The sequence below is a fragment of the Charadrius vociferus genome, unplaced genomic scaffold (assembly GCF_000708025.1).
Source record: "Charadrius vociferus isolate BGI_N301 unplaced genomic scaffold, ASM70802v2 scaffold325, whole genome shotgun sequence".
Taxonomy (NCBI): Eukaryota; Metazoa; Chordata; class Aves; order Charadriiformes; family Charadriidae; genus Charadrius; species Charadrius vociferus.
In genome coordinates this window covers 1,312,208-1,321,788 of record NW_009648526.1, presented here as the reverse complement: position 1 = coordinate 1,321,788, position 9,581 = coordinate 1,312,208, and the positions used below count along the sequence as shown (strand labels likewise).

General features: G+C 38.3%; 1 protein-coding gene across 2 annotated transcripts in view; it reads left to right on the top strand.

Annotated features, from left to right (window-relative positions):
- ARPP19 (cAMP-regulated phosphoprotein, 19kDa) overlaps window positions 1-8,991 on the top strand; it is a 10,387-nt gene extending 1,396 nt beyond the window's left edge. Inside the window, exons 1-3 of one of the 2 annotated variants that reach the window (XM_009885721.1) lie at window positions 1,258-1,609; window positions 3,955-4,077; window positions 7,506-8,991. In XM_009885721.1, the coding sequence (XP_009884023.1) occupies window positions 3,958-4,077; window positions 7,506-7,676 (291 nt within the window). In that variant the 5' untranslated portion in view covers window positions 1,258-1,609; window positions 3,955-3,957 and the 3' untranslated portion in view covers window positions 7,677-8,991. Of the gene's footprint in view, window positions 1-1,257; window positions 1,610-3,954; window positions 4,078-7,505 lie in introns of those variants that run through there. The other variant, XM_009885720.1, reaches the window with a different exon arrangement.
- The last annotated feature ends 590 nt before the right edge of the window (window positions 8,992-9,581 follow it).

The window sequence follows — 9,581 nt, the reverse complement described above, 5'->3', positions numbered from 1 at the left end:
TTCCTGCTCAAAGCCTATGAAAATAAATCCCTGGCCTATGCAGCACTCCTAGAATAGCTCTGTAATAAGAGCATAGTAAAACATGTGGTAGCAAGTTTATTGTGATGCCTTCTAGTGTGTTCTGATGAAGTCAGGTGACTGGGACTGATCTTGCTAACTGAGTTTCAGGCTGAAATCTTGAAATGCAGCGCTTATGCACTGTTTTGAAAAATTACCCTTTATTAGAGAGACAGGAGTCCCTTACTGATTAGCTAATTTATTTTTAGTCTGCTGAGGTGTTGAAGACAAATTAATAACATCAATAAAATGGAACTTTGTTTTCTGCGAGTTTATATCCTGTTAGGATACTGTGATATTAGTGCTGTTACGGCATTGCAATAGTAATGTTCACTAAAACTGTTTGTCTGGGTAGGCAAAATTGAACATTGACTCAGTTAATGCTTAGCTCTGAAATACTTATATAAATAACCCATTTTGCAGTACATATTCATATGTATGCTTAAAAAAGATGAACCCCTTAAATGAACTTTGAGGCAGCGTTTTAATAATCAGACCTCTCTTCTAAACTTTCTAATGTAGTATAACAAGCTTGTGCATGTGTTAAGCGAGAAAGGTGTTAAACAAGAGAGTGATATAAATTGAAAACTTGCCAAAGACCAGCGTTTCCTGTTCTCCGTGTGAAAACTCAGGATAGTGGCAGGGGGAAGTTCAGCAACAAAGAAACTTTAGACACTGGAGAATATATGCTTGGTTGACGGACTCTCTTTTTTGCCTTAAAAGCCTGTATTTTTCAGGAAACTGTAGAAGTGGCACATTTTGTTTCTGGACTGGCTTTTGCCACATCAGTTTATTATAGAGTTGGCTGTTGTGATGTTTTTCCCATTTTCTGCTTTACATTTTGTCTGATGTCTTTTGTTAAAGAGGATGAGCTCTTCATACCAGAGTTTGAAAAGGCTGATGGCTCTTTTTTTAGCCATGCAATTCAGTTGTCCAGCAGATAGGGAACTTTATGCTGCTCATAACTCTGTAAAGATTAAAAGCAAAAGCTACCTTTAAATGAGTTAGGTAACTGCTGCCTTTGTGGTAGATCCTTTTGATGAAGTAAGCAGACTTCATTAGCTGTGTCAAATTCCTGTAGAGAACTAAAATTAAAATTTTTGTGTGGTTGTCGCTAGGAACAAGAGCGTGGCATATCATGATTTCCGCCCCCCCCCAATCATTTGTTAGTCACTTGGTTGTTGCTTCTGTAACTCAAGGGAGAATGCTGTAAATGTATGAATAGCCTTGCCAACTTGGGTTAAAGCATCTGTGGCTCAGCAACACATCTCCAAGAGTGCTCAATACTGTCTAGTCCATAGAAAAATAGAAGGTCAGGACATGCATGCAGTGATCTTCTCCAGAAAACTATCCTAAGTCTCAGCAATCTGTGGTTTAAAAGCCTTCTGAATCAACACATCGAGTTGCTTTCTGAATCCCATCTAAATTCTCGGCACCCCCTGTATCCTTTGGTAAGGTGTTCTGCAGCTTAACTATTTTATATGAAGAACTGTTGTCTTACGTATTTTTTGAACCTGCCATCAGCTGGTTTTGTTTAACACCCCAAGTCTTTGTTTAACACCCCAAGTCTTTGTTTAACACCCCAAGTCTTTGTTTAACACCCCAAGTCTTTGTTTAACACCCCAAGTCTTTGTTTAACACCCCAAGTCTTTGTTTAACACCCCAAGTCTTTGTATTGAAATTCTTTCATTTGTGTTATGTAGTTTTTTGAGTCTTAGTTATTCTTGGTAATCAAGAGTAAGGGACCCAGGGTAGTCTGTATCCTTTTCAGCTGCATTGATGCATAACACAATATTTCGTGTTTTGATTTCCTGCTGTGCGATGATTTGTCAGCCCTGTGAGTGTGCATAAATATCTCCTTTGATGTACCATGAATACATATTTATGTAAGCTATTTATTGTTGGCCCTCTGTTCTTAAAAAATTACCTCCTTTTGGTTAGTATTGGCAAAACATGCCCCCTCAAATACTTTGTGTGTTGGCTCAACAGTGAGCACCCAGTGATTCAGCATTAGATGTTGAAAGCGTTTAGCGGAAAGGATTGCTTTTGAGAAAATCCAGTCAGTGTTGGCATGATAATAAAGCACAATAGGAAGAACAGCAGCTGAAGAATGATCTTTATAACACGTGAAAACCATGGTCTAGGCTAGTATGATATTATATACCGAGAAATAGTATAGAGTATAGTTCTATATTCAGCAGCATCAGGGAAACTTTGCCCTGTGTATTTATTTGTGTTTTGCATTGCATTGCCTTGCTGTGTTTTCATCTAATAAAAAGCATTGGTTCCTGTCCTCATAGAAGTTTCTCCTAAACTGTTACGAGAATTTCTATCTGTCCTTGGTAGAACTGTTAATTCAGACTGTATTGTGCAAAGCTGTCTTTGAGATGTCTTGGCCTAATGGAGCAATTAGACAATGTTATCCTCTAAATCTGTCATTATAACCTTTGCTTCTGAAGTTTCTTACCAGAAAGATGTTGAATATTACAGAACTTCAAGCTTTTGTAAGAGATGTAGGCAAGCACTGGGGTAGGCTAGTGTGGTGGTTCTAGTTCTTTGGCAGTTCTGGCTTAAGTCTGCTGCTGTGTTAACATACCTGTTTGTGCAGCTGCTTGGTAATCCAGACTGTGGAAACTGATCCAAATGAAACACAGCTCAACAAGGTGGGGGGAGGGGAAGATAGATAGTTATTTTTCTGTTAAATTAACTTTTGTAACCCATTCACGTGGAATACATGCAGTCATGCTGACTGATGCAATGCAAAGGGTGATAACATGGATGGAAGAGAGTGTGAAGGGGCTGCCTAAGCAGCTCTAAGTGGATATGAAACCTTAGTCACAGATGAATGTGAGTCTCTCCTGATTTCAATGGCCATTCTTCTTTCATGCGTAAAAGTCTTTCTGTGACTTCAGACGATAATAATAATTCAAGTACTACAGCAGTCAGTGCAAATCAATATGTATTTTCCCTGAACTAGCAATGGTGCATGCCAAAAAAAAAAAAAAAAAGCCCTTGGCTAAATACTGGAAAGTAGCAAAACAAGAATTTTGAATGGAAGATATTTTAGAAATGATCTAATAGAAGAAATTGTTCGTCATACATCAAATTGCTACATGGACCGGAACAGATGAGTGTAAAGTGGAGGTCAGTGTTGAAAGACTGGATGTACAAATTGTAGTTTTTGCCAAATGAGTATCTTCAAATGATTACTTTGAGTACCCATATTTTACAGTATACTCATAAAATAGGCATTTTATTTTACACAGATGCACTATCCAGCTGTTTGCATCCTCATCGTTTTAGGATAATTATAGACATGTATAGAGAAATACAGCATTGTTGCTATTAATATGATAGCAGGCATGTTTTTGAGACTGAGCTACTTTAACAGTGTTTCACACTGCATATCGACATATTATAGTTAGAACAGTCATACAAACTGGATTGTGGCAATGCAGGTGCTAGTCTCTCTGTGCAACTTCATGATCAAACAGGGGCAGTTGAGGAAAAGTCCTGTGGCTCTTGCCCAGCTTTCAGCATTTGTTGGTTCTTAGTGAAACCCTTGTTCTGACCAAAAAATTTTTTTGTTTGGGGGATTTTTGTTTTCCCCCGAAATTGAATAATTTAATTTTAGTGTAGTCTACTTTTATGTGAAAGAGAAATGCATTCATTAGATTCAAACACGTCTCCAGGAAAGGTATCTAAGATGGGAGGGTGAACTCCTACAGTTGCTGTCAGCATTTGAGAGAGAATGTACGAAAATGTCTGTTCATATAACTGATATATTCACTCCGTGAACAATGCTATCAGCATGTTGGTGAATTACCTGCAAAGGTATTCTGCATAAATAGTTCATTATTGTAAATTTAATTTACAGTATTGCTAATTGTCTTTCAGGAAATGGAGGATAAGGTGATCAGTCCAGAAAAAGTTGAAGAAGCAAAATTGAAAGCAAGATATCCTCATCTGGGCCAGAAGCCAGGAGGCTCAGACTTCTTGAGGAAGAGGCTTCAAAAAGGAGTGAGTTCTTTATTGTCCATGGGGTGTGGATAAGAAATTCCAAAATTCCTGTGTCTGTGACTTTTTTTTTTTCCACTCCACAGGCCTTTGCATGAGTAAAAGAGTGCTAAGAAATTTAAACTTTGTCTGTGAAAGCACAAGGAAGAGAAATTCGTTTCCACAAAACAAATGCTAAATTGGCAGGACAGCTGTTTACAGCATCAGTGGCTCAACTGCACTTTTTAGAAAAAATTAAACTTAAAAGCTGTCTTGGTGCTGCTGTGATAGACTTCATAAAAAACGTTGTAGTAAACACTAAGGGTCAGAACCTCATCCCTGTATTGTATTGATCTTATCTTGCCCATTCCTATGTCCCCAAAATGTATGTCCACTCCTATTATCCATGTTTTTAGCACATGTAACACAGCAAACACTAAGCTTGGTACTGTCTGACATCAGCAGCTTGAGAATAACGGCGTAATTCTGAATATACACCCTAACCCAAAAGTAATGATGAAAGAAGAGTGGGTTAGTATTTCAGTATTGTTCCACATTTAACCAGTGTGTCTTATTTTCTTAGTTATTCAACTGTTTATTTTTTTAGTTTAATTATTCATAAGGTGATTATGTAATGCCTTTTAGGCATGCGGGAACTCTGTTCTTGGAATAACCCTAGCATATCACTATTTCTGATGGTGCTTTCGTTGCTGTCACACTGTTTTGGCGTGGGGTTTTTTGTGGTTTTGGGTTTGTTATGTTTTGGGGTTTTTTCCACTATTGTCTAGGCCCTTTGAGTGCATGCAATGATTCCAAGTATAAATCCTTCGCCAACCAGCTGTTGGAGTTCGGTGCTGATCCAGATCTGTGCTATCTGGTAACATCTCCTGGGATGTGTTGCTGTTGGCAGGTTTTTTGGATAAGCTTTCTCTCATAAGTTGGAATGTTTGCAGCTGGACATGGGCAGGTGGTAGATTAGGTGGCTTCTTTTGTGAGTTGGGCTGTTAAGTGGTCAAAGGCAGCCTAAATGAGACTTCAGTGTATGTGTAGACACAGAAGAGAGATGGTAAGTATGTGTTGTAAGTATAATTCAGGAAGACAGACCAGCATCCACTCCCTAAGGATTGATGGCCATAAAGGAATTATGACTGCTTGCACTCAGTGCAAATGTGAAGAAAACTCACCACCAACAATAACAATCTGTACAATATCTTCATCTTGATTATAGCACTATTTAATGCAAAAGTTGCTGCAGTCTACATTTTCAAATATGAGCAGAGGTAGACCAGTGGCCATCTCATTTGACTAATGTGTTTAGTGTTTAGGATTTTCCTACTTTGATGAAAGACGGCATAAAGTTGTGGATTCCAATTCATACTCTGCCTTCTTCAGTTCTCCACCCCTGATATGGTAGTAATAACTTTCTTCCATTTTATTTTTTTATTATTTTTGTTTAGTGTGCTCAGTGTCTTGAATGAAGAAGCATCTTTACTTAATATAGATGCTTGATGTACTTTGGGTTGCTGGATTGCTGAAGTTTAAAATAGAGTGAGGATATTGAGTATACTTTCAGACAGTGTTTGTGACACGAAGACACCTGGACAGACGTAGTCAGTTTGAAAGGGATGATCAAATACAGGCCATCTATGAGAAGCTAGAGTAAATCAGAGGAAAATACAGGAACAAGGTAACGGAAGATATTCTAATGCAGGAAAGATATTAGGTTTTCTCAGATATTCTTCTAAATGTACGTAGTCAACTGTAGCCCAGATTTTCTTCGATTTGGCAACTAGGACATGCTCTGCACATTGATACTTGCTCTCCAGCAGTGTTCTGCATTGGGTGCACATGCCATTATTAGCACACTTTCTCCGTAATGAGAGTAGATGAGAACCATGTTACACCACACTGCTGCAGAGGGACTCTATTTGGAGCTCTTACATGGACAGAAATAGATATCTCTTAACAGCAGTAAGAATTGAAAGATTGTGCAATTCTGTTATTATCGAGATGCTGCTTAAAACTTTCTTTTGGTTGCTTCAGTCTTGAAGGGCAGAATATGAAAGCCTTTTTCCAAATCAGATTATGTTATAACTTGATATAACTTGAGGTCTAGTCTGCAGATGTAGTACTAGAACATTGTGGTGTAGGGGATTACACCGTCAAAAGGATTGAATTGGTCAGGTTTATGAATAAAAACTGTGTGGTTTAGATGTACTACTGACTGCATGGGAAAACAGATTTGATAACTTTAAGGGTCTGGCAGGGAACATTTATAGCTGCCTTCAGGGGGCTTTGCATAAACACACTGACACCCCCATTAGTACTCATGCAGATTAAAGAGTATGGTAGCAATATGCTGCCTGGAAGCACTTAAACGTGGCACATAGTGATGGCTGTTGTTCAACTGACTGAGGAATAAGTGTATAAAGCTAATTATGGAGTCTTCTCCTCAGAGATAATTGTGACTGTAAGCAGCAGTTGCTAGTGTAAAACTTTGTCCTGAATCTTTTTGATTTGGCCTCATATGACAATCTGTTCAAAATCATGGGTTACAAGTACCTTAATGGTAGAACTCTTAGTAAGTTGAAACAAAATACAACTTTTCCTGCAAGATATGTCAATGAGCAGTTGAAGACGTCATGCACACCTTGGATGAAATTCCATGCCTGATCTTACCATGATGCAGATAAATCTTAACAGTCTTTTGGCTTTAACTTCCATAGGTAACTTAATATTTTTGAGAAATCTGACAGCAAAAAAGACTGATAAAGATAATCCTAATAAAAATTGGTTGAAATATTAAAGAACACCATTGTAGAAATTCAAACTTAAAGTACTCACTTCTATATTCAGAAGTAGCCTGGAGTGTGGGATAAGAATATTCTTCACGTAGTGCTTTTCAGAAGGACTGCACAGTAGATTTGACTTCACTGAATAATTGGTTTGGGAACTTTAGGGATTATAGCTTCACTGTTTTAATGTATGCAGATAAGAGGTTTTCTTGTTAGCATGCAGTTTCATGCTACTTTGATCTTCTGGTTTGATAGAGCAGGCTTTGTTCTCCAGCTTTAGTTGATGCATTGTTTAGTTATTCTGTGTTGCAGAACTTGTTCACTGCAACAAAATTTACAAACCCCAAGGTTTCACTTGGGGGAGACGAGCTCTTGGAACACCATTTTCGCCCTGATTTTCCCATCTGTGGTGTGAGTTCAATGGTATGTGCAGAACCTTAACTGTATACTTAACTAATGTTATGAGTTTAGCTATGTGTGCTTAATAGTCTTGGTAAGATTTTGGGGGTTTTGAATCTATAGAGCTACCTTGCTCTATAGATCGGGAAGATTTTATAACTGTTTTTAAAATTTAAAGAATCTATTTAACCATGTAATTTATTGAATGCATCTGATAAGATTCCAGGCTTTTAAATATATGTGTGTTTTGTCTTCTAGCAAAAGTACTTTGATTCTGGTGATTACAACATGGCTAAAGCAAAGATGAAGAATAAGCAACTGCCTACTGCGGCTCCTGACAAGACAGAAGTCACTGGTGACCATATTCCTACTCCACAGGATCTTCCACAGCGGAAACCATCTCTTGTTGCTAGCAAGCTGGCTGGCTGACGAGAACAGCTGAACTGCATGATTATTCTCATTCCTGTTATTTCTCCTTGATAGTTATTTCTCACCCTCACATCCCCCTTTTTCTTTCTTACACTAAGTCATGAGACTGACAGCTTTGCAGGTAGCGATAGCATGTGCTGCTATTGTAAGGGAGTACTGTTAAGAGTAAAACGTGTAGTATTGGACTAGTTGAGAACAATGCACTGATTATAAAGGACAAGTTTGGTTAGAGCAATGTAATCTACTTGAAAATGTACATATTGCCCATTTCCTAGTGTAGGACTGGTTCCAGCAAGTGACATCGCAAGTTTTACAACTTCTAATGTTTCTGCTTTTGTTATTTCATCTTAATTACAGCATATTTGTATTTAATATAACCTCCAGTTGTGTTGGGTTTTTCTTCTGTGTTTGGGTTTGTTGTCTAAAATAGAGGTTTAGACCACAAGTTGCTAGATGGTAAAGCATGTATAAAAACAAAGACAGGGCTCTGATTGAATTTTGTTTCTGCTTTTGAACTTGAACGGCCTTAAACCTGTTTCAGCTTTAACAATAGAGTTTTTACTTGGGCAATATTTGCCCATTCTGGTGTAACTCTTGTGAATCTAGTGCTTATTGACAACTGCCTGTTGAAGCTGGTATTCTTTTCAGTTCCGTAGCTTAGGACACACTTTTGTTGAAGATGTGAATGAAGTGTGCATGTGCATAGACTGTTGAATTCAGTCTTGTGCCATTTTTGTAAATACAATAGTTTTGCACAACCTTTTGCAAACGTCTATTAGTTTTACATTTTAAAAAGCAGATAATGTGCCAATCAAAGCACAAGTGATTCTGTATCTTTCAAAGTCTTGTCCTGAAACTAAGAGCCCAGAATCTTGCTACTGAAAGTAAAAATTGAATACCTGAAATTTGTGAAACGCTTACATTTACATTTGACCCAGCCTTATGCTTTTGCGGTTGTATGCTTTGTTTCAAAACTATGTCCAGCATTCAAATATAAATCTGGAATTTGTACCTATATTTGGAGGCAAGTGCCCTTTCTGTTGAGCAGCTCTTTAAGCTTTTAAAGCTGAAATGATCTGTCTGGTGACTTGGGAGATAGCTAAATGTACTGTTTTAGAGAGTTTCCCGTGTGGCAAACTCCAAATCTAGGCTTGCTAAAGCTTGATATGCAATTGTCTTTGGGCTATTTTAGACTTCTGGAAGCAGAAGGGTATATTTTTTTTTTTTCCTTGGACTCCTGAAGTGGTAAACTAACTCCTTTTCTCTTTGCTATACAGCAGCCCCACATTGGCTTTGGGGAAACAAAGAACTGGAAGTGGTATCTATATAATGGCCTGTTGAGAAATAGGTAACTTTTCATGTCAGAAAACAGGAATGAACTTCAGTTCATTTTTATGATGCAGGTCATAAGTACTAGGTTGCCAAAATACGTAGTTCATATTAGACAGGTGTGTGAGCCAGCACAGGCAGGATGCAGGAACAACCACAAAACCATGGATGAAATGCAAAGAGTAAATTTATTTTCATTATCTCGCTAACCGTGTGAACCCTGAAGCAGCACCCGGGCAGAGGCATGCAAGCGGGAACACAGGCACTGCAGAACTCGGCCATGCTGGAGGATCACTGAACCTGCTGGTTTTGCCCGTATATCAGGGATTCACACAGGCCTAGTTTTCCACTGTGCTTTGATCTTTCCCACAGCAGGGCAGGAATCTCCAGCGTGTTCGATAGGGTGCCTCTAAGTCTATCACAGGCCTATGTTATCTAAACACAGATGTTCTACTTGTCAAACACAGGACTAAACAAGGATTAGTAAGATATATGTTTTTTGACACCTCAGCTGCAAGTCATGTGAGTGAGTTTACAATCCTCCTCACCAATCTTCCGTTATTTTCCCACAACAGG